The sequence below is a fragment of the Ciconia boyciana genome, chromosome 8, assembly GCF_034638445.1.
Source record: "Ciconia boyciana chromosome 8, ASM3463844v1, whole genome shotgun sequence".
Lineage (NCBI taxonomy): Eukaryota > Metazoa > Chordata > Aves > Ciconiiformes > Ciconiidae > Ciconia > Ciconia boyciana.
Genome location: NC_132941.1, coordinates 18,464,211 through 18,489,893, shown reverse-complemented (window position 1 = coordinate 18,489,893; position 25,683 = coordinate 18,464,211). Strand labels below are relative to the sequence as shown.

Sequence of the window (25,683 nt, the reverse complement as noted above, 5' to 3'; positions counted from 1 at the left end):
AAAAGGTGACTTTTTAAAAAACGCTGGTATTTTTAAAGTTTTGAAGAGCCTCTTCTTTTTGAAAGAAGTAGTAAGAAAAGAGCTTTTGCTGTTTCCAAGGGTCCTTTTATCTTTGTCCACTTCATTTTTAATTAGGAGGAATGGTATATTATTTACAGCAAATGTTTGGGGTACTTTGACTTGCAAAGTCTTCAATAAACATATTTAATGCCAGCAGCTGACAACATGGTAATTGAAATGTGGTTGTCTATGGGCACATGTCTTGGTGAGAGCTCTGCTCTCTTTCGTTGTAGGTTACTATTCTCAACTACATGAAGATATTTTATTATCTTAAAATGAGCTTGAAAGCCTGTGGCTGGTTGTATTTTTAGACTTCCAATCATCTTGAATGCTCGTCTCTTTATTTGGATGTTGAAGCCAAAGGAAATTTACCATCATGCTGTGTAAGAGTTGGAGGCCTTTGCGTGTCAGTATCATCTGGGATTCACAAAACTGCCTGCAGTTGTCATTAGCATTCTTGTGTCTGCAAGCTCTGTTGGCAACGACAGCTAAAACCAGCCTGTGCATTGAATATTCCATTGCTTGCAGCAAACTTGAAGTTGCCTGCAAGCAAACACTGAAACAACTCAAATCCTTAGTCATTCCTTAATCAAAGTTTAAACTTCGTTAGAATTCCCTCTTGTTGTTCATTAGCTTATCTATATTGACTGTTTCTTTAGGAAACCTTAAAAATAATGAGTGAATTATTTGCCAAGGAGAATCTTAAATAATGTATAAGCTATGCTTCTTTTGCTAATAGAGTAACATTAATTGTATTAGTATTTACTATTTCTATTTCACTGTAGCTTCTTTACAACTGAATGTTGTCTTGTGCTACTTTAGGGATGTGGGGATTTCATGATCGGGACCTTGTTTTACGTAAAGCACTCTATACTATGATGAGAAGTGGAGCTGAAAGAGAAGCACTGAAAAGAAGATGGAGATGGCAACAGACCCAGCAGAATAAGGAGGTCTGTATGGCCTAAAGACAGTCTTGTTAATATAATTTAGGGTCAAAAGCATTCTTCTGAAGTTTGGTGTGAAAGTTTTAATTGCTATCAAATTCCTTGTGCTTCCATTTTGCATGGGGAAAGAGATACCTGTATTTAGAATTTTTGTATCAGAATGCAAATGTGTTTGTAGCTTTGTGGGCATAAATATGCACAGGTTTGTGCCTACAAAAGTCTAAGATGAGTTTGAAACCTGTAGAAAATCTTGGGCTGCAAAATTAAATGTGTAATTTAGCTATCACAAGCATTATAAAATGAGTGGATGAAATCCACAAAAGAAGGAAAACCCCATTTAGGAGAGATTCCCCAGGATGGTGAATTAGGATTCTTAGAGCTGTGAGCAAATATTGAGTGGATGTTTCTTAACTAAAATAATCTGTAGGTTTGGTTTGACTGTTGATTAAAAGCTGTACTTCAGCATGTGTTGTTTTCTGAAGATGTCTGTGCCTTAACAGTGGCTAGAAAAGCCAGTTTCAGGAGTAATCCTGAATGCAATCAAGTGAATATACTTAAATGTTTGTGACTTATTTGTAATCTGCTTTTTGTTGGCAGCAGTCAGTGAGGAAACAGCTAAGCTGTGACTGACTCAGCTACTTTAGGCTGCATGAAAACACGGGGGCACAAAAGCACTTATATACCCTTTCTGCTCTTGAACAGAGGGAGAAAGTATCACCTCTCTGCCAAGGAGGGCATTCATAGTAGTTCCATATATTGGGGAAGAAAGGAAACCTCCAGAAATGGGCAGTAAAGCACGCTAACCATGGTTGCAAGGAATTTACACGAGTATGAATAACTGGATCCCCAATAGTGGAGCACTGTGTCAGCAGCAGCAGACCCACATCTAGAAATGTAATCCAGTATACAGTTAGTGGTTTAGATCTCTTTTTAATAGGTTAATATTCTTTCACCTGAATAGAAATGTTGAACCATTAATGGTCCAAGATATTAAACTGTGTCATGTACGAAGCTCAAAATAAGTTAGTCGTAAATAGTACTATAGAACTCTGCTTGCATTTTGTACCAGCATAATCATAAAGGTATTTCATTCTCTTCCATAGTCAGGTTTAGTCTATACAGAAGAAGAATGGGAGCGGGAGTGGAATGAACTGCTTAAACTGGCATCAAGTGAGCCTCGTACACATTTCAGCAAAAATGGAGGCACTGGTGGTGGGTAAGTTTAGAGTATGACAAAATCTTTTTGTTTTTGTTCTTAGTAGGAAAACAATACAGTACAAATGAATGAAGATGTTTATAGGACCATCAAACTGCCTTTTCAACTGGTTGCGATTTTTTTGCATGGTAGGATATAATTATCTAAACATGCCATTATAATATTTAGCATTTTTATTAAGTTTCCTTGTACAGTTACCACACTAACCGGAGGTTACTTTGTATCCAAAAGAGTCTGGATTTCATAAAACCTAATTTCTTGGTTTCTAGAACAAGCATGTTGGCAGTAGCATTTAGCTTCAAGGAGAGGAAGTGCCTCAGCTCACAGAAGATAATGTAGCTTTTAATTTGAGGAAGACTTATCAGAAAGATAGCCACTGCTCAGATATTTTCACTAAAACATGGAATGACAGAATAACATCACATCTTCTAGTAGCATTCTAGAAGAAAGTAGTTTGTGCCTGGATATCACCTTTTCTGTGCTTTAGCACAGCTTTAGTGCCATCTTCTCATATTCATACATTTATTGCAGTCCTTTTTTGCTTTGTAGTTCAAACTGAAAATATTGAGAGATCTTTTTGGAGGGAAAGTCATCAAGTAACTCTTCACATTTTCTACTTTTAAAATGCTGTTAACCCTAAACATACAGAGGAAAGAAGTAATATTTTTGGTATTAAAGCTAAAGATTAAATATTTGGATGCAGTGTCATTTTAAACAGAAAGTAGAATATTGAGTTATACTTTGTAGTCTCATGAAACTCTTCTGAAAAATCAATATGCTACTTCAGTCTTTGAACAGTTATAAAAAACTTTAACTAAAAATTACTATAATTAATATTGCACTAATAGGAAGAGTTGCCCCTTCTTTGACTATTCAAGCTTTTATTAAACCTATGTAACATAAATAGTGCTCTCAAACGCAAGAATTATTTAAAAATGGTAGGGGTTTTTATTTCAAATTAAACTGATTCACTATCATCCTAGTAAAGTTTGACGTTGCTGGAAGGTTCTGCATAGGGTATGTCTGTATTTCTAAGAATGACATCAGGTTCTTACCTAATTTCATATCTGTTTATCTGGATTGATTCCATACGAGTATGGCTGATTGCAGCTACTTTGATTACACTCTGAAAAATTGCAATGTTTGCCAGTTACTACCCAGTGCTAGCAGGCAAGCAAGGAAAGAGTGTGTTTTCTTGAAGACCAGCTTAGTATGCATGTTTAATCTTTGTGTAATACTCAATTAGTAGCATTTTAGTCAATTAGCTTATTATAAACAGTACTAGAAAATCTGATGGTCGCAGGGAAAAACCCAGTACTGTCTACTTTATTGCCAGCATGCATTTAGTTTAGCTGTTTAGAAGCTATTGGAAAAAACGGATAGAAACATATTTGTGAAAAAGTTTGGGGTGAAATAGAATCTACAACACTTAAATACCCCTGATGCACATACAAATTCTGCCTCAATAGCTGGTATGATAAACCATTCCTCACTTTCAGTGCAGTTGTTCCCAAAGTATAGGCTTATTGACAGCCTTAAGAATGCAGAAGCTTTAGATTTTATGTCTAGTGTTTATCACTAAAAATATTTAGTGTTTACTCAGTGCATGTTTTTCTCTAGCTACTGTTTCCCCTGGAGAAAATTGCATGTGGTGATAAGTAAATTGACAAAATAGGGCATACAACAGGATGAGAGTAATAAAATCTTTAGAAAATATTCTGTGGGCTTTGAAAGAATATTATATTTTCCTTTTAACCCTGTGATGTCAAGGATAGGTAATTCTACTAATGCAGGAGGACATTGTTTAGAAAATTGTCAGCCATAATGTGTCTCATTTTCTTCTATTTTGAGGCTAAAAAAAAATAGATTGGTTTTCATTTTACTCTCTAGTTTGTTTCCTATGTCTGTAGATATTTTCCTGTTGGTACGCTTTAGTCTTTTAATGCAGTTCAATTCACATTTCTATTAAATTTGGCCATTCACCACCAATTTTCTCTGGCCTTATCCTGTCTGTTTCATTCTGTATGTTTCATGTACTATGTAGTTTCAGTATCTACCAGTCAGAGATGTCCTCAAATGTTGCATTTGCCAGTCAATCAACCATCTCTACCTTCAGTTCCCAGATACTTAAACAGGGAGTATCACTACTACATAAAGAACTAATTTAAATTGTTTTTAATGTTCTCACTGTGGTTTGCATTTATCTCTTTGCAAATCAAAATAAAGTAAGGATAAATAGACAACAGTTAATTTTTCCTTTAAAATAGTGAAAGAGGAATCAGGAAAGACACTTAGCCTATTAAATGTGTGAATACATAATTCTCTTTACAATCATTCCAAAGACAGAATGAATGTGACAGAATGAATTCTTTTCTCAGTTTAATGTACCTGTGTTCAAAATAGAGCCCTTGAGAAGGAAAAGGAATATCAAAATAGTATTTTTGAGATGAGGTGTATTATGTTCTCTAGTTAGGTACTGTATTAAGAAAGCTCGCAAATTAGTCTTTGAATTGTAGCTGAGGCATTCTCCTTTGGTGTCAGAATTAGCTAGAGCATCAGAAGTTGTATCTGCTTCAGCAGAATTCAGTGACAAAGCCTAAGTCTGGAATTACGCTGCCTCATTCACCTGCAAGTTCCTTTTAGTTATTTTTCAGAGTAGACTACGTGCAAAGGAGATCAGCAATTGTTGCTAAATCTCCAAAGATTTCTTCTTTGAGAGCACTCTCATTCTGAGGCTTGGAAGTTGGAAAAAAATAAAAAGAAAAAGGGAACACAGAAAAACCTGGCTCTTAAGTTCTTATTTCCAACATGTAAAATCCTTCAAGCACTAAAGCAGAGCAAACTAATTAACTAAGAAGCAGATTCTTATTTTGAAAGATTTGCACATCTTTCTGTAAGTGTAAAAAATAAATTTCAGATTAACACAATTGTTTAATTTATCTCCATTCACAAGCAAAACCAGGGGTACTGAATTGAAGCAACTGCTTTGAAAAAAGGAAAATGTCTTGTACTCTGTTTTTGTTAAGAACCTAACTATTGCAATCCTGCTAAAGAAGAAATTCCAACCCATTCCTTCATTTTGCAGGCTATTGTCAGTCAGAGATTTCAAAGCCTGTTCTAGTGCTAGATTGAATATCACTGTTGTTATTCACTTCTTGAAAACCTAGTAGAGCTGAAAGCTAGATGTTGTGTTGTGTCATGGTGTGACCTAATACAGATTTTGAAAGTGGATGGTATTCTTATTTAGTGTTAACTGTCACCTTCTAGCTAGTTGTCTCATATGCTGTTGGCACTATCTTATTAATAAAGTCAAGTGATTTTAAATGGAGAAGAAGGGAGGGAATATTGCTGTAATTTTCCCATGTGTCATTAGAGTTTTATTTAAGGCAGAAAACCAGAACACTGAAACAGGAAGTACCTCTCAAATGCATGTAATCTGAGGTTTTGGACTTGGTTAGGTATTCAGAGTACTTCAACATACAAAACTTCATGCAAAACTACTGCGTCCATCAAAGACCCTCATCTTGTGGAGAATTTAGTTTAGATCATTTAACAAAGACATTGCTTTAAAATTATTTTTATTTGATCTGGTTGTCTATTATAGGAGTGCTATTCCTTTTTAAGTGTTTAGTATATGCAGCAAGTATAGGGTGCAGATAGAAAAAGGTTCATTATAACAGTATATCTTTTCCTTATTAGCTGAAGTTTCTGATGGCTAATACATCTTTTCATCTGGACTATTTTCAGTTGATGTAAATTGTACTTAAGCCAAATGCAGCCTGGAAATAATCAAATTGCCATGGTGATTCAAATATGCTAGTTCAGACAGCCCTTCAGATCTGAAAACAGTGGATATCCCACAGACTCTCGAAAGAGATAAAATTCAAGGCAAAGGAGGGATCAGAATTATGTCATATTAAAATTAAGTACTAGTACCTACGTAGTGATTGGGTTTTTCCTTATTTAACAAGTTTTTGTTGAATTTAAGATATTTCCTATTTGACAGATGGTTGCATCTCACGTGCCACAGAAGATGTTTTACCCAAAAGCATGCATTCCCACACAGCTAAATACAAAATAACATTCAAACCAAAATAATCTAGGGAAAGTTGATTTAGGTTTTCTCTTTTATTATATGCCTTGAAAACTGCTTCCTAGATATTGTTTTTGCCTGAGAAAAAAGTACTGATATTTTTAAAGACTAAGAAATAAAAATTGGAACTCGAAACATTCACATTCTGTAGCTCCTTTAGTCAATGCAGTATACCTTCTTCTTTTTTTTTTTTTTTTCCCCCTGAAGAAAAGAAGGGAAATGTCCCACTACTGTGCAACTTTTTGTGTTTGAGTTGAATCTCATTGCTGAAATACTGTGTAAGGAAATCAATGGATAGGTTCCTACACCTATCTACAGCAGAAACTTGTACTTGCTAGTAAGCTGCAGCTGTGGTGTATGTTGGTTTTAGTTTTGGGATTCTTAAGCAGGGAAAAAGAGGTTTCAGAAATGGAATGGTGGCAGATCAAGATACGAACTTGGATTTCATTCTGGTCTCATGCTTGTACCTAACCACCAGGTTGAAGAACTTGATACTTGTCATGTTGTTTCAGTACACCTCAACTGTCTGCAGGCATTGGTCTCTTGCTCTGCATGAATGCTGAAACTTAATCTAAACTTGGAATAGCTGTTATGAGTCTGTTGGACAAACTGAGAATCTGGAGCGTATGTATGGGGGAAAAAAAGCAAGGTTACCGCAGGGAGCTGTTTAGAAGGAAATCCAAGGATGTGAAAACAGATCTTGCTCAGAGTTTGCAGGCAAAAGAGAGGAACAGACAGCAGATAGCCAGGTGGAAGAGCAGGGTAGGTGACTTTTCCACTTCAGCTTTTTGATTTTTTTTTTCATTACTGGCTGCAGTACAAATTGGATTTTCCATAGCAGAGAGAATCTCTTTGGAGTGCTGAGTAAGTGTCCACCCTGTTTGGATTCGAGGTATCAGTGGTCCTGTAGGGTAGACTGAGATTTTTTAAATTTTTTTTTCTTTTTTTAATTAATTTGTTCTTACCATCAAGATAAATTATTTAGCCAGAGTGCCCTGGTTGAGCAGGATTCTGCAATGCAGACTTATGTGCTCTTATATATGTGGGTTTCATTATTTAAAAATTAACTTTACATGAACAGAAGAATTAATTTCAGTTTCTTAAATTTCCTTTGCTTCCATGTTATATTGAAAAAATTATTTTGTCCACAATTTTCATGGCCATGTAGTTAGCATAAATAAAGGTCCATGAAAAAAAGTGGAATGGTAAGTGGATCAAAGGATGTGGCAGGTTGCCAAGGATACTTGTTAATGATGATTTTTCATTCTCATTAATCTTTATGAAAATTCATACTGAATCCTCAGCAGTGGCACTGAAATAATTTATGTGGGCCATCATATATTACTGGCAACGATGAAATAAAATTGAACATTGAAAAGGTTGCACAGAGAGGCTGTGAAGCCTTGCTCCTTGGAGATATTCAAAAGCTGTCTGAACACAGTCCTGGGCAACTGGCTCTAGGTGGCCCTACTTGAACAGGGGAGTTGGAGAAGGTGACTTCCAGAGCTCCCTGCCAACCTCAACCGCTCTGTGATTCTGTGAAAATAAGCAATGGAAAACAGATGTGTAATAGAAGAGAAGGATTTGAAATGTGTGAATATGATCATAAATAGTGAATCAAGCAACTTGGTGATGTGATATTGAAGAGTAAAAAAGCCCAGTGGAATTTTGGACTTCGTGGGCAGTCAGGCTTGACATCAGCTGACCAAAGGGATAAAGGTCCTTCTGATACAGCTGCATCTGGAATATACCTTTCACTTCTAGAAACCTCATTAACTAGGCGATGAGGAATAATTAGAGGATTTGAAGAGAAACTTTAGGACTGATAGTCTGGAAATACTAACGTGAGAAAATAGCTGGAAATCTTTGTAGCATATTGTCTTGCCAATAACATGATTCTTCTAACTTCCTTTTGGAAGTTTGGCTAACAAATTACTCTGAGGGTGACATAATGGACTGCAAATGCTGAAAAGCTGTCACAGCCAACAATGGAGAAGGATTCAGTAAGGAATATGAGAGGAAATTACAAAATGGGGAATTTAGTTTGAACATCAGGAAAAATTTCTTGACGAGTTTGGGTAACAGGAAGAGGGATACAGGGAAGGAGAGGTGTCTCACTGCTTGATCAGAGAATTTGTATCCTGCATCAGCCTCCTGTTAATAATTTCCATCCTGCTGTGCTCCTAGGTTGGGATGAAAGATTTTAATGTGAAGTTCCAGGGATGGGCTGGATGCCATCAGACCTGTGAGAATGTTACTGTATTTGTCCCACATATTCTAGAGCAGTGCCCCTACAGTTATCTTCAGTTACTATTTTTCACATATAATGAAAATTAATGACAGTTAATTATGGAAGTTCTCTGCACACCTAACAATAAGAGGAAAATCACTGCCTTCATTTAAGAGTGTGCCTAGGTTATGTTGCCCACCTTTATTTGTCACGTCTCACAGAAGCTGTTCTCTGTGTGTATTATATTTTTAAGTGGCAATCAGCTGTGAATTATCATCTTTACTTTTGTCTGCTTCCCACAACACTACCATTTTTCAGTCTTCTTCCATCTAGTGTGTTTATTTCTGTCTTCTAGGTAGAGGCAAAGCTTTAAAATGTGATAGTGACATTAATGACATTAAACTAGAAAAATAGGAAAGAAGATAACTGAAACCAAAAATTCTTTAAAATGCTTATGAAGTCATAAAAGGGCTTGGAAGTGTTCAGCTGGAGAAGTGAGGAATTTAACAGAATTATTCTTGCAGTCCGGATGAAAGAATGATCTGTTTCAAAACTGATTTACCTTATAGGTTAGCTTTCCAAAGGTGCTGGGCATTTCTGTTTCCTGGAAGATTGTGGGGCTGATCCAAAGCCCTGATGCTCATTGGAAACTGATACTGATACATGCTGATTTTGTTGGGGTTTTTTTTTTGTTTTTTTTGTTTGTTTGTTTGTTTTTGTTTTGTTTTTTTTTTGTTTTGTCACTCAATTTTAAGTCAGGTTTTCAGTCTTACCTTTTTTGGGGGAAAAGTACCCCATTGCATTTAGTGATCAGCAGCATATCCCTAGAAGTTAGTAGCACGTGTTCTTAAACATAAAGTTTCTCTCTTCTTGCTGTCAAAAGTTTTGAGCCATGAAGTGTGTAAATGTGCATTTTGTAAGCTTTTCAGTAAAAGAGAACATTTAAAACAAACTTAGCAATTGTGTTTGTCCATTCATATATGAAGAAAAAGTGTTTTTGAAATGTGTTGAATTTTGAAATGTATAGGTTGGGAAAATAAGACTAATGTATTCAGATAAATAGGATAGCACAGATGTATTTTAAGGAATTTAAGGATTTTAGTCCATAAATTCTATTCTAAGGATTTGCCTTCCTATATGTAAGTGGTAGTTTAACACTATTGGTTTGTGTTGTTAAATTTGAATTTCTGACACTTCATGCTATTGAGAATAGATGTATAGGCTGTAGATGAATCTGACAGGGACTGGTTCCCTGAGTGCTTTATAACTTTTTAGTACTGACGTGAAAAAATTACAAATCTTGTTCTATGTGCTGTACACGTTTTTGGCTTTCCTAAATGTCTTATCTCTATGTTCTTCTAGATAGTAGTAATTATGTAATCTAATATGAGTTTTCTCTGATATTCCTGTCACAACCAGATATCTTTTCTAATAGGCATCCTGTTATTCAGTTTTTCTTTGTCTTCTGTCATTGTGTATGCCTTTCAGACATCAGATTATGAATAGAACAGAAACTGCCCAAACAATCCGAGATGGGACTGGGATAACTCAGTCTCATTTTTTTTAAAACATACAGTGTGTACTTGTCTTTGTCAAATTCTTTCAGCAGGTAATTTATTCATTTTGGCCACCTTTGAAATTTAGGACTAATTATCATGGTTTTGACACAAAACACCATACTGTCAGCACATTACCACTTAATACCCATGTTTTGGAGAACTAAATGTTGAAAGGCATTTTCACAAAGTAAGGATAATGAATTTAATTAATCTTTTTCCCAAGATGTATATTCCGTAATGGTATCAACAATTCAAAAGGAAGAAACAACTCTTCAGAGTGCAGAAGACTCTTCAGGTGCTCAAACTGTCTTCCAATTATATTTTACATCGTGGAGGAGGGGTGTTTTGTTTTTCTTTTAATTCCTTCCAGGAACAGCACTTTTTTGTCTTTGTCTTAAATTACCTGCTCATTGTGAAGCTGGTTGAGGATTAACTCTGCTTAGACCTATGGAATACTCCTCAATAAAACATTTATTTTAATTCAAAACTGAAATATTATCTCTCCACTTTTTGAAGTGCTCTGCATCTGCTCCAGCTAGATGAAGAGAATGGAAAGACTTTCATTAATTCCTGTGGTATTTGGATCAGACCAATGTAGAAGGCCAATGTAAAGAAAAGACTTGGGTTTCTCCGTAGTGCTGTCTTACTGTTTGAGTTCTATGTTCTGCTCTCCTACCATATAAGATATTTGTATTGATTCTTTCTATGTGTTTTCAGAACACAAAGCTCCACTGGCAAAAATGCTTGGCCTTGTCTCACCTAACTACATCTTGATCTAGATTCCTTCTGTATTCTGTAAAGAGAAATGAGAATTTTCATCTCATCTTTGGGCAAATGCTTAAGAGGAGAGGGATGATCCTACTTCCAGATGTGCCTACCTTTTTTTATTATCTGGAGAGGCAGTCAAGGTGAAATGCTTAGACTTCTGATTTTAGATGTCTGAAAGTAGGTGAAATGCATCTCATTTGAAAATCTAGTAGGAAAATCTCCAGTTCCTTAGGCAGGTACCCCTCCCCATCTTAAAAAAAAAAAAAGTTTTGGTAATAATCAAAGAAAAAAGGTTGACAACTTTATAAGTTAAATTCCTCCTACTCAAGCTGACATCAATGGTTCTTACATTACCAAGGTAAACTCCACCTGTATTTTGTTTAGAGGAACTAGAAGAACACTTACCTTTCATTGTAGAGTCTATGGGCCAAGGGTGAATGATTATGAAATTATGGTTTTTGTGACAAAAGCAGATTTATACCAGGAGCTTGGCTAAGAGTTGCTTTTATTCCCATTAGGCTACCAAACAATATTAGAAAGTAAGGAATTTTGCTGACTACTAAACTAGTGTGGAGTCTGCAAGTGAAAACATTTTCTCAGTTGCTATTATTTCCAGAAATATATTTTCCTTTCCAATTTCTTATGTTACCTATTTCAATAATTGGAATATGTGTTTCAGAAGAGTGGGAATATGAGTGAAAAGGAAGAAGAAATAGCTGCTGCGATGTGTTGGTACACTAAAGTTTCAATGGTTGGTTCAAGTCGGTTCAAAAAGTTTCAATGCCGTGTCTTCCAGAGTCGATAATTCAGAAGATCCAGTGTATGAGAGCTTAGAAGAGTTCCATGTTTTTGTCTTAGCGCATATTTTGAGAAGACCTATTGTTGTAGTAGCAGACACAATGTTACGAGACTCAGGGGGAGAAGGTAAGAGTTTTTCATTAGAAATGTATGCACCTTCGTAAATTGAACCAATCATATACTATCACAAACAAAAGAGCCAGCTGTAACATATCTGAGTGTTTATGGCATAGCTGCTGCCTTTGGGGGGGGGAGGGGGGCCAGGAAAAGCGGAATGATACTCAATCCATTTCTATTAGATAAAAGTAAAAGATACTGGTTAATTATGTAAGTCTCACTGAAAATCTGTTTATCCTAGATATTTACTGTTAACTTAAGAACGATCAAATTACATAACACAATACATTTCTTACTGGTCTAGGTTAACAAGGTTCTAATTTTGCTGTGTTATTTTGGTGCCCCTTAAAACTCCGCATCAATTAATCTAATCTGACTTTGAAAAATTGAATGTGTATATTTTGGCTTTTTGTTTTTACTAACTCCTTTGCAGCCTCTTATTCAAAAGTTTCCAGAAAGTTTTATTCAGTTTGCACATGTGAGCACACAAATTTTAGATCCATATGTGGAGCCAGCTGGACAGCTGTCTGAGTAGGACTTGAATGATTAAATTAATCTCTCTCACTTTTTACCATGAACTAATAGAATACTACTTAATGATAGTATGTTGCTTAACTAAAGGGGAGTGTTTGGTTGATTAAAGGGGGATGTTAAACATGTGATGGAGTCTACAGAAATTTACTTCTACAGGAAAATGCTGGGGGGTAATTTCAGTTTCCATTCAAATTATGAACTACAAGTAATGCTTGTATGATTGCTGTCGGCTCTGACAGACTTGATCACTATTGCTTCATTTCCTCATAACTTTTCCTATCCCAAATTGCCCTCCCCCCCGCATTTTTTTCTCCTTGACCCAATCTGATTCTGTCACAATAATACCAGTGTTTTTCTCACTGCTGGCCTCATGGACCAGCATCATCACATTACCCCAGTTTAACTGTTGTAAGTACAAAGTACAGGTTTTCAAAAAGACTAATAACTTGGTAAAATTTGGATAGACTCACCAAAATATAGATTTACGCCTCAAAAACAATACTGTTCTCCGTCCCAAAGTCTGGGCACAGCAGACCTCTTCAAAGACAAAGTCTCTAGTAAAAACAGTGCATTGTTTGGGTTTACTTTTTCCTTATGCTCATTTTGGAAATATTTCAGCAATAAGGATTCATATTTTCACAGCAAAATGAAAAATAATTGGTCAGAAGCAAACATGTTGAGAGAATGTTCCTGCCCAAACATGCTGTTTTCCATAATTATATATGAACAAGTGTAGAATCTTTCAAAGGAAAGAGCTTTGCCCTTACAGATGCAGCATCCCATTCAAATTCTACTTGTAGAATTTTTTTAATCTTTCCTTATCGTTATTAATATACACACATATACACATGCATACATACATGATGTGTGTGATGACGTGTGTGTGGATTATAAACATGTTTGTAATGTTTCTTATAGAAATCTGTTAATGCAAGGCATGAGCAGAGTATGTTACCAAGAGAACTGATAGTGTGTTTACTGCTGATTATTAGTCAATATCCTTCTACCTAGAAGTATTACAGGAAGATACAAATCTGCATATGTGTGAGAGTCATCAATATTTTGTTATAAGACATTAATATATTTACTAGTAAACAAATAGAGCAAGGAAAATATATGTAAGAGCAGAATGTTTTCATTATTGTTCTTAGTATATTTCCTGATGTTTTTATAATGAAATTTTACCTGTTGTTATGACTGTTTTCTGCATTGATTACTCCACTTTAGGCTGCTCTCCTGGAGCTCTGAAAATGTTGTAGTACAATTGTTACATACAATAGAAGGAACGTTATTGTCTGTTCTTTAGCATAGTTTAAAAAAAAAAAAAATCTTATTTTTCTTTGCAGCATTCGCACCTATACCATTTGGAGGAATTTATTTGCCACTTGAAGTTCTACCTAACAGATGCCACTGCTCACCTCTTGTGCTAGCCTATGATCAGGCCCATTTCTCTGCTCTTGTTTCCATGGAACAAAAAGATCAACAGAGAGAACAAGGTATGCTATAAACACAGCAACCCAAGGGTATCTATTGAATACAATGTACAAAGCACTTTCTTCTACCTGTAGGTGTATTTATCTATCAGAAAGGAAACAATATCCACTAAATTTTATTGCTGCATTCTTAGGAGTCTAAGTGGTCTAATCACAAGACTGGGAGCCAAGAACTCTTCAGTCCTAACCCTTGTGCTGTCCCTGTCTGTTTTCAGCACTTAAACCTTTTCTGTCAGTTCCATATATGTAAATAAGTATAATCATAGTTACCTACTGTGCTTCTGGGTTCTTGAAGGCCTTTTTTAATTTGGCTTATTAAAGTGTTTAGAAGATTAAATATTAGTCAGATTACTACTGAAAACTCACATAATGGAAAAATCTCTCTTCTAGTGTGCTAAATACACTTTTCTCATTTGAAAAAATTTACTTGAAATTTTTTTATCTCATCATATTGCTGTCTTCTGTTTTACTTCGGAACAGTGACGATGAAGTCTGACCAGATATTTCTGTGTCAAGTTTGAGCTTCCTGGATATGGGATTGGGAGTGACAAGAGCTTCAGGATTGGATTTGTTCCTGCATCAGTAGCCTAGGAGCTAGCTATAGCTGCCCTTATTTGGAAGACCTGTTTGCTTAATAATAGAAAGCTGTGAGATGAACTCCTATCTGTCTTTGCTCCTTTTGTGAGGAAGGGAAAAGTGTTTTGCCAAAAACACGGTGAGGCTTTAGAAAAATTCAGTGGAGTTTTGCTGTTACGTATGAGTCCTCCTTTTTTTTGCCTGATGACACTGCAGAGGTGTTTTAAATCCCTTATGAATGCATATATCTGTAAAGTAAACATGGAATGTGTGCTGGTTGTTGAGATCTCCTGATTGAGTGATTTTCATTTAGTCCTCCTCCCTAGAGAGTAGTTTAGAGGCAACTAAGTATCCTTCATTTAATTCCCTAACCCTATGTGCATTTCATCTGATTTTGGATGTATTAGGCACTTTCCATGCTTATGAGACAGTCAGCATGCTGGAGCTGTGCAAAGTAGAGAGAAAGACGTTCATTAAAATGAAGCAAAGGAGGAAAGAAACTCTTGAACAACAGATTTTGTTGTAGACATCTTCATGCAAGAATTTGACGTGTTCATCCTTCTTGGAAGGAGCGGAGAGTTTTTTACATGAGGTTGTGTGAGATGGGAAGCACTCTACAAAGGGTTGCATGTGGTATTAGCAAACTTTGTGTTGGTGAAGAGGAGACTGAATCATAAGACATTAAGGGAAAAAAAGGTTGATCTAGATGTCAGATATTCAATGGGAAAATCAATCCAGTCCAACTATTCAGCCTTCAGTGGCACATAGCTATTGCAGGGATTTGAAGGTAGGTGCTTGGCAATAGGTCTGGCCTTTGCATTATACACTAGGACATTGCAGCTGCCTTCCAGCCCTCAATCTGTAGAAGAGCAGCCCTTAGGAAAATGCTTTTCACATAGGAACCATTTCCAAAGCAGTACACTGAGGTATGATGTGAAACACCTTGTGAGAAATTAAAGTCTGCAAAGCAAATTCATACCATTTTAATGCAATAATGTGATATGAATGCAGATCGAGTTTTGGGGAGAGCCTTTTTAAGGATACTGTTCACTGTTGATGGTTGCTGATGATACGCTGCAGCCAGGACTGTAATGTCAGCATGCTATTACGTTAGCAGCTCCTGCATATATGTCTATGTTACAGATTGTACAGTTGTCTTGTTGTAGAACATGCCTCCATGTCTTTTGGTCTTGATCCTTTTTAGGTCTGAGTTCTGTTGGTGGTGAAACAAGACAATTTCTGGAGTAGGCAGAGTCCATTTCTTACTTTCTAACAATTGGGATTGGAATAGTATCAGTAGACTGACAGTAATCTCATTTATTTCAGGCACGTCTATCTGCCTTCATACAATACTTCATTATCACAGGTCTTACAAGAGCCTATATGTGTAAATAATTTGATTGAATACACAGAACTTAACTCTCTCTTCAATAACTTTGCAGATAGGGTAACCGCCACCCACCGAACCTTTTGCTGTTGTGGCATCCTCTAAGTGACAGGATTGACAAAAAGTAGTGAGGGAAACTACTGTTCAGCTGCTCTGACCCTACCTCTCAGTATGTGTTAAAGTATTCAGTGATACAACTTGGTGCCACCTACTGAAATATTCCTAATATTACAAGCCCTTTATTCCTGTTAATTACACACTACAAGATGTTTGGTTTGATAACAAGGTGACATATTTGATTTCTCCCACAAGTGCTAGCAATAATGTTAAATATACTTCTTGTGGTTAGAAACTGTCATTCTGTAGGATTTTCCTATGCCTGTAGTCACACAGGAAAGGTGCTGGGAGAGAAAAAGCTACCAAATATCCAGCACAGCATCAGTAACGTTACCTGTTGGCTTTTTTTCATGTATAAGTTCATCCAGGTTAATTACAAGGGCTGTTGAATCAAAACAGTATTTTTTCTGTATGATCTGATTTTACATTTTTTCCTGCAGGGCCTTGAATACACAGGCTTCAATTCTGTGGAGCAGCAGAGAGCAATTTGGCATTAAGTGTGGGATGAAGGGAATGCTTTAGCTTTCAGCTGCCAAGCTGGTTGCTGTTAGAGACTGCAGCAGTCTAACAGCTAACACAGCATTGCTATTGTTCTTCAAATGCTGTGACAGGAAATAGATTGGCACAAGGATGCTCTAATAATGCCTATTTTTTGTACCTTGTCAGCATAGAGATGTTGGCAGCTTTGGCACAGAGGAAGGGAGAGCCACAACTGTTAAATCAGAAAACAATGGCACAGCTGCCACAGTACATGGCCAGATTTTGAACTATCAGAATGTAGCTGAGCTGCATTCTGATAGTTCAAATTAGAGCTACAACTTCTTAAAAGGAGCATCTCTGATAGCCAGGCTGTTCATAACTTATAGTATTTATACTCTAACCATGTAACTGGATGTCAGGAGCAGCATCTGGAGCTGTCTGAACTACTGCATGTATGTACATACATGTTTAAGCTGCTGAGAAGCTGTCTTGTGGAGGAGACAGTATGTCCTATATTTGTGCAATATCTGTGGTCAAATAAATGCTAATGTGAATGCCTGAAGTTCTGCTTTGGCATATACTCATTTATGAGATCATTTTGAGCACTACTATAAATGTATATAAAGAGAGAAAACATGCTAACATCCTATTGTCTGGAGAGGATTTAAAACACATTTTGACATGTCTTCTTTTTACCCAGCACATAGCTGGCATTCTGACAGTCACCAAAGACCCTCTTGTTTTGAAATCCACAACGTCTGATTAAAAACCTATAAATACTTCTGTATTCGTACAGGCTATATTTATGCAGGTGTTTTGTATCTTTGTTTACAGAAAATAAAGACCAGTTCTCAACTGCCCCTAAGACTGCGTCATTGAACTTGGAGCTTCCCACACTCCTGTGCTTTGTCAGGCAGTCAGCAGTGAAATGGCTGCCCACAATCAGTTTGCAGTAACAAGTGTGAGAGGTGTGACAGTGGTTTTTAACAGCAGTATGTCAGTATCTGTGTCAGCATTTTATTTTACCAGTATTTTCAGAAATAGTTAAAGTGTTCTTCTTTATAGAAAATTAATAATGACACTTGAGGCATGAAGATGAGTGCTGGGAAACACTGTGACTTCACAGCACAGAAGGCAATACACCCAACTGAAGAATGGCATGAAAGTCCTCACTGTGTGTCTTAAAACTGCCATGGATGAAATAGCCACTGTTACTTTTGACGTATCCCATCTGTTGGCATGAGGACTTGTAGACAATGTTTCAAATAGTGTGGTTTCAGCTAGAGAGCACCCAAAACCAAGTGTAACCAAACTACCACACCAAAGTTGCAAACTCTGTGATGTCGCTGGGCATCAGGAAGATGCTACGATCTGTTGGGTTTGCTTTAGAAATGAATGTGATGGATCCTGCTTGCAGTCTTAACATGAAAATACTTTTCTGTCAGGAACGTGGGGAAATCCTACAAGAAACCCCAGCTATCAAACAGAATTCCCTGAGAGCGAGGAAGTCTCTTGCAATGAGACCTGCTTAGTGGATGAGGGCAAGGCTGTGGATGTTGTCTACCTAGGCTTCAGTAAAGCACTTGACACCGTTTCCCACAGCATTCTCCTGGAGAAACTGGCGGCTCATGGCTTGGACAGGTGTACGCTTCACTGGGTAAAGAACTGGCTGGATGGCCGGGCCCAAAGAGTGGTGGTGAATGGAGTTTACTCCAGTTGGTGGCCGGTCACAAGTGGTGTTCCCCAGGGCTCTGTGTTGGGGCCAGTTCTGTTTAATATCTTTATCAATGATCTGGATGAAGGGATCAAGTGCACCCTCAGTAAGTTTGCAGATGACACCAAGTTGTGTGGGAGTGTTGATCTGCTTGAGGGAAGGAAGGCTCTACAGAGGGACCTGGACAGGCTGGATCGATGGGCTGGGGCCAGTTGTATGAGGTTCAACAAGGCTAAGTGCAAGGTCCTGCCCTTGGGCCACAGCAACCCCATGCAACGCTACAGGCTTGGGGAAGAGTGGCTGGAAAGCTGCCTGGCAGAGGAGGACCTGGGAGTGTTGGTTGACAGCCAGCTGACTATGAGCCAGCAGTGTGCCCAGGTGGCCAAGAAAGCCAATGGCATCCTGGCTTGTATCAAAAATCGTGTGGCCAGCAGGACTAGGGAAGTGATCGTGCCCCTGTACTCGGCACTGGTGAGGCTGCACCTCGAATACTGTGTTCAGTTTTGGGCCCCTCACTACAAGAAAGACATTGAGGTGCTGGAGCGTGTCCAAAGAAGGGCAACGAAGCTGGTGAAGGGTCTAGAGCAGAAGTCTTATGAGGAGCGGCTGAGGGAACTGGGGTTGTTTAGCCTGGAGAAAAGGAGGCTCAGGGGAGACCTTATTGCTCCCTACAACTACCTGAAAGGAGGTTGTAGAGAGGTGGAGGTCGGTCTCTTCTCCCAGGTAACAAGTGATAGGACGAGAGGAAATGGCCTCAAGTTGCACCAGGGGAGGTTTAGACTGGATATTAGGAAATTTTACTTCACTGAAAGGGTTGTCAAGCATTGGAACAGGCTGCCCAGGGAGGTGGTTGAGTCGCCATCCCTGGAAGTATTTAAAAGACGTTTGGATGAGGTGCTTAGGGACATGGTATAGTGGTGGTCTTGGTAGTGTTAGGTTTACGGTTGGACTCGATGATCTTAAAGGTCTTTTCCAACCTATACGATTGTGTGATTCTGTGAATGAATATAGAATTTTAAAACTCCGTTACTTTAGCAGATACTTTTTGCATGAAGATGGTAGTGCTTCATACCAACCTCAGACTATCCCTCAGAATGAGTATAGTTTCCATTCAACTCAGAGTTTGAAAAATAATAGTTAACAAATTTCTGTGTGAAGATGGAGACAGTACATGTCATAATGTGTACATTAGTTAAGACAACAGTGACATGCTATAGACAATCAGCTCTAAGCTTTTTGTACTTAGATATTAAGACTTTAATAAAATTGAGTATCACTAAACATTTTTATTAGGTGTATTTTCAATATCAGTAGAAACAGCCAGCTTTAAAAAGGATTCCTTTAAAATTTGTTTATAAAAATGATTATTTATTGAACTATGTGAAAACGAGTTAGTTTCAAGCTGTACTTAGAAAAGAAGCTCAAATTTACTTTTTGAGTTTTACATCCCAAAGAGACTGATTCAACTCTCTGATAGTTCTTTGGTCCAGGCTTCCCAACATGACCTGCCTCAGGATCACATTCCCAGTTCTCTACCAGGCTGTACCTGTGAGGTCAGGTACTACCAGAAGTGGAAGGGTTGTGTTGCAAACTTACAATGCTGCTCTTTTCTAAGTTGCCTTCTTCCTTTAAACGGTTGACATATTGCATCGTAAGGTCAGTTGTGAATCCAGTCAGTACCTGCTAGTAATTCAGTTAATTGGCAGAATATGTGTTTTCCTTGGGAAATATGATCAGTTAATTGTGTTCTGTTATTCCAGCAATAATTTCATTGAATGCAGTGGGGTAAGCCCTCATATTACACCAGTAAGTGTTAAAAAGTGTATTCAGTTGTCACCTCTGCTGTACATTTATTACATTCTTGTGCTTCAGGAGCTCGCTTTACAGTGTATTTTGAACTGTAGAGTTAGACTCTCTGCTACTTACTCACACTGAGTTTCTTTAAGGAGCTAAATTCTCTTACAATATTCATTTCTGTGCTCACATCTTACAGTGGTATCTGCAACTAAAGTTGATTAATCTCAAGCTGTTCTATACTATATTTGCAGTTAATATGGGGAAAATATTTCAAGAATTACCTACTATAAGCAGCAGGGGGCAACATTTCCATTAAATTTGTAGAGGTTTGACCTTTTTATTTCCAGTCTGCAAAGATGAAAATATATAGAGAGTGACTTTCTGCAGTTGTTGTCAAACTGTCTGAACCAAATACTGACTTCACTGTGTTAATCTAAAATGCAGATTAAATTGCCTGCATTGTGCTAGGTGAGGAACCATATTTAACCAAGAATGCTGTACCTTTGTTTTGACAACATATGTTTTCTGAACTGCAGAAAAGAATATAAACAGCATATAACCAATAAGTGCAATCAGTTTTCAGTAGTTCAGTGCCATAATGTTTGGGTGATTTCTCCAGGTTGCTTTGCCCCTTGGCTTTGCTGGAATGAACACCTAGGCAAAGTCCTTAAGGGTTCTAGTCTAGAAAATTAAATTCCTTGATTGGTTGTCAAGGAGCAGCAGTGACCTGCACTGTGCTGAGGATCCCACCCAGTCCCTCAACAGCTTTTACTTTTTTTTCTAATGAAATGGAAGCAAATTGCTGGCTTTAATTAAAGCTGACAGTGTTTTTCTCTTAGTTTCGTGCTGGTGATGAATGACAGACACTGTAAAATCAGAGTGCAGTCCCTGCATGCTGAGTATAAAGCACAGTCATTAAGATATGTGTCAGAAGGCAGAGCCCTAGCAGAGAGAGGAAAGGACAGAAGAGCCAAAACAGCTGGACAGTAATGCTGGGATATAACAGCAGTAATGGTCTTTTCACTACACTCAAGACAGGCCGCAAACTGACCTCTTAAGCCATATATATGTTGATCTATGCTCCTCAATTATGTTAATTCACAGTTTGAGTCCAAAATCTCTGTAACTGCGTTTTGCTTTGTTTCTTAATGCCGCTATCAATATATTTTTGTTTCTTTGACAGTGGAAAACAAAAAGGTACTAAACTGAAAAGACATAATTAACAAGTATGTGCATCTGTGTGAGAGACAGGCAGGAATACTTCAACTTTTTATTGCTTTCTGCTATTCTAATGGCTCTGTCTCCAGGAAATGTTTATTGTGCATTACAAAATGGCAATGTTGGTCTCCCAGAGGTCTCCCCTCCTCCACAGGTGACTATCTTTCACTCCAGGAGCAATCAGTGTATTAACCTCTCCCTCTCCTCTTCTATTGCACAAACATCAAAGTAGGGAGATGGAGCCCGGTATAAATCATTTGTGGTGCTCTGGATGAGACAGTTCTGCAGCACACTGAAATTCTGCCCCCCTTCTTCAACCAGTTATGCTGCTTTTCACAGCTAAATCCTTTTTTTGTCATTTTTGTTCCCCCCACCCCAATCCTTGTTTTTTTCTACTTCAGCGGTGATCCCCCTGACTGACTCTGAACACAAGTTACTGCCTTTGCACTTTGCGGTCGATCCTGGGAAAGACTGGGAGTGGGGAAAAGATGACAATGATAACACCAGACTGGCCAAGTAAGATCTTTCTGTAACTTTACTGTTAAGCAGTAAAATGTCTTGAGACATACCTGATTGAAGTATTGGGAGAACTGCTAACAGGGAGGGCTTTGTTTATGTTCTCTGGTTACATGGGAGAAGACACGGGTGGGTCTCCAGCTGATGGTCACAATTCAGGCTGCTGTTACACCTCTCCCTGTTAAAAAGTATTGCTTTTTCTTTCAGGCTTTTTGACTGTTTGTTCCCTTCTTTTTTCATCCTTAGTTTGATTCTATCTCTTGAGGCAAAGCTTAATCTTCTACACAGCTATATGAATGTAACATGGATACGCATACCATCTGAGACACGGGTAAGGTAAACTTCCCCTTCGGTCTAAACCAAGATGAGAGATACAAGGCACGACATGGTGTTGTGTAGGGTAGGCTGCCTGGACTGGCCAGCTGCCTGGAAACACCTAAGTGTCCTAGCAGTGGGGACAAGTCATAGCTCATTGTCATTGTGATCAGGCTTATAGATTTTTCTAGTTATTTGTTTTAATAACACCATTGCTTGTGTATTTTTGCAACTCATACTCTGTTCTGAAATGTATTTTCTAGCTTAATCTTTCTGTTACTTATTTCAGTAGTCCGTGTAGTTCAGAAAAACCTTAAAATAGACCTTTTCTTACCATTGTTTTCTCAGAACTTTGGCTTGCTCTCCTAATGCCACTGTTAGGTCACCAATCCCAAGTCCTTTCTCTTTCTGAGAATACATTTGCACCCCTGGACAGCTCCCAGTTTAGAGTGGCTGACAAAAGGCCACAGACTGGCGCTGAACTGGAGCCTGGTTCTTTCAGAAAGCTATTTTAGAACCATGCCCAGCTGGCACCTAGTCAGCTGCAAATTTCTCTGCAAATTACATTGACTAGATTGAGGGGTTAGTCTGGAGGCAAAAGGTTGCTAGGAGAGGATGGAGGTGATTTAGACAGCCTACACAGATGGGATTTGAAAGGAGGAACAGAACACAAAAGGGGAGAGCATTTAACAAGCTGCAAGAGGGGAAAAATCCATTTTTCTACAGTTTCTACAGTGGTAGCTACCACATCAGAAAAAGGAGAGGCAAAACGGTACTGTAGTTGTAAGCTGTGACCCTGAAACTTGTGGGACCTGGCTTACCTCTCCCTGCTTCACATGTGCCACATGAGCATGGTCAGGTCACTTTAGCACTCATTTCCTCTTTTGCCAAGTGGGGATTACAGCTCTGCTCCCAGCTGGGTGGTGGGATGCTCAGGGATTCCAGAGAGAGAGAGGACATTTAAGTACCCAGGGACAAGAAGCAGGCATGCATTTCTATACTGGAAGTATATACATCTCCAGAGCTTCCCCCCCCCTCCCCGAGTCATTATGGTTAGTTAAATGTTTCATATTTATCTCTAGCAGATTTTAGCTTGCAGGAGTAAATGAACAGAGCCACATTTTAAAGTATTCTAGGATCCTCGATACTGCATTTTCCAGAAAGATGTTTTATCACCTTACCTAAAATATAAATTGGAACTCAAGACTTCTGACACCAGTTTTATCTGCACTGTATTTCCAATGACAATGAATACACCTCACGGTATTCTTCAGTCTACTTGCTTAAGTTTAATGTTTAATATTTCAGGCAAGATGTTTAGCTCTGGTGCACCGTACCTTTGATTTTCATGCACCAGAGACCTGAACAATGAAGAAATGAATTTAAATAAGTTGTGTTTTGAACATAATGAATTTTGAATTACTGCTACATACAGGTTTGTGTGCTGCATCCCCCTCACCGCTTTCAGCAGAACCTCATTTCCCTTCCATCACAATATTGTCAGTTTCTTTCCATGCACTCTGTCTCCCCCCTGGCTGAGAGACAGCTTGTATTGTAGATTCGTCCTACTGAATGACTGATCTCTGTATGCTGGCCAGCCACTCAGCTGGTCAACACAAGCAGGGAGGTTGTGCTGCAGCCTTCCTCTCAACAGGAGCACTAACTCGCATCTCTCCATTATTCAGACACTGATTTTCACAGAACCTCTGAATGGCTGACTTCTGTTCTACAAATGTGCTTGAAATGAGCCAAAAGCTACTGTAGGAACAAGCAAGATACATAGTCAGCACAGTCGAATAAGCTTTATTTGGTGAAGAAACCAATCTAAAATGTCAGTGCATAAATTAAAAAGTACATTTAAAATCAATGTAAAAAATCTATATTGGATTTGGGGTTTTTTTGCACCCAGTCCCTGTATGAAACTGATTTTGCTGTATCTAATTATAATTACTTTTCCATAGCAGGCCCCTTTGGCTCAACCAGAATCCCCTACAGCTTCAGCCGGGGAAGACGTTCAGTCTCTGGCTGACTCAATGGACTCGGACCGCGATTCCATCTGTAGTAATTCCAACGGCAATAATGGCAAAAACAGTAAAGAAAAAGAAAAGGACAAACAGAGGAAAGATAAAGACAAAACCAGGACAGATTCAGTTGCCAATAAAATAGGAAGCCTCAGTAAAACCCTGGGAATTAAACTGAAAAAGAATATGGGTGGTCTTGGAGGCCTGGTGCATGGCAAAATGAGCAGAGCCAGTTCAGGGAATGGAAAAAATGGTGATGCAGTAGAGAAAGTCAAAGAGAAGAAGTCTAAGTCTCGAAAAGGGAGCAAAGAGGAATCTGGACAGTCTGCGAGCACTTCTCCATCTGAAAAGACCACTCCATCTCCAACTGACAGAGCTAGCAACTCACCCGTTGAAAAGATGAACACTAAACCCTTCTCTGACAAGCAGTCTGACCCATGGAAGTACAGCACTGACGTGAAACTCAGCCTAAATATTTTGAGAGCTGCCATGCAGGGTGAACGAAAGTTTATTTTTGCTGGCCTTCTTTTGACCAGTCATAGGCATCAGTTCCACGAGGAGATGATAGGCTATTACCTGACCAGTGCACAGGAGCGTTTCAATGCAGAACAGGAACAGAAAAGAAAGGATGCCGAGAAAAAGGCTGCACTGAATGGGTCATCTAGTAGGAAACTGGAGCCAGAATCATATTCAAAAGAAAAATTAGAAACGTCTCCTCAGGATAGGGCATCACCCGTCTTGCCTCAAAGCCATACAACTCAACTGGTTTTAAAATTTAAAGATCGCACTAGTCCCACTCCTGGGTCATTTTCTTCACCTAGTAATGGTGCTAAGAAAAGTGGACCCATTCCAGTATCTGCCCACTATAGCCATACACCACCTGTTCAAAGGCAAAGTGTCATCCATTTGCATGATGTCAACTCCAAGCCATCGAGCTTCCAAGATGATACCTACAAGCCAGTGGTTGGCACCTTAAAAACCTGTGCCACCTATCCCCAACAAAACAGATCACTGTCTTCTCAAAGCTATAGCCCAGCCCGGATATCCGGTATCCGTACAGTGAACACAGTGGAATCGCTGAGCTATGCCATGCCTACTGAACACAAGTCTCAGACATACACAAATGGATTCAATACTGGTGATATTAGAGACTGCTTAGAATATGCTGATGAGGATCCTCCTCAGACCTGGTTGAACAATGATAAAAATCAAGGCAGAAGCACAGTTTGCCCAATATATTCCATCCAGCAGAACCGCTGTAAGAAGGAGAACTGTTCCTTTTATGGTCGTCCTGAGACTGAAAATTACTGTTCATACTGCTACAAAGAAGAGTTAAAGCGCAGGGAGAGAGAAAGCAAGGGACACAGGCATTGAGGATTCTTCCGTGACTACTTAGTTTTACCATTTTCTTACTTACAAAGTAAACAGTGTTGAATTGCAGTAACAGGAATCCTTAAAAAAGAATAAAGGATTGATGAGTAAATAGTGTCTAGCTTTTCGGTTTTCCAGGGCAATGAGGAAATGATAGGATTAATTTATCATAAAAAAAAATATTATTTCCCATTTTGTCAGTGTCTTTTTTACATATACTGGTAAGCTGAAGGGTTGTTTACTCCTTTGTCAGTGCTGTGTATATGTTTGGTCAAAAATTTACTAATGGTGCCTGAATTTACACTGACATCACTCAGGTAGTAGAATGATAGGGGAAAGTCATAATACCGGAGATGTGG

At 38.3% G+C, this 25,683-nt stretch overlaps 1 protein-coding gene across 6 annotated transcripts in view; it reads left to right on the top strand.

Moving 5' to 3' along the window:
• OTUD7A (OTU deubiquitinase 7A) overlaps positions 1–25,454 on the top strand; it is a 148,537-nt gene extending 123,083 nt beyond the window's left edge. For 5 of the 6 annotated variants that reach the window (XM_072870250.1, XM_072870253.1, XM_072870252.1 and 2 more), the window contains 7 exons: positions 883–1,010; positions 2,108–2,220; positions 11,667–11,794; positions 13,666–13,815; positions 21,503–21,617; positions 21,864–21,948; positions 23,894–25,454. In XM_072870250.1, coding sequence (XP_072726351.1) covers positions 883–1,010; positions 2,108–2,220; positions 11,667–11,794; positions 13,666–13,815; positions 21,503–21,617; positions 21,864–21,948; positions 23,894–25,327 — 2,153 coding nt within the window. In that variant the 3' untranslated portion in view covers positions 25,328–25,454. The remainder of the gene's footprint in view (positions 1–882; positions 1,011–2,107; positions 2,221–11,666; positions 11,795–13,665; positions 13,816–21,502; positions 21,618–21,863; positions 21,949–23,893) is intronic. The other variant, XM_072870255.1, reaches the window with a different exon arrangement.
• The last annotated feature ends 229 nt before the right edge of the window (positions 25,455–25,683 follow it).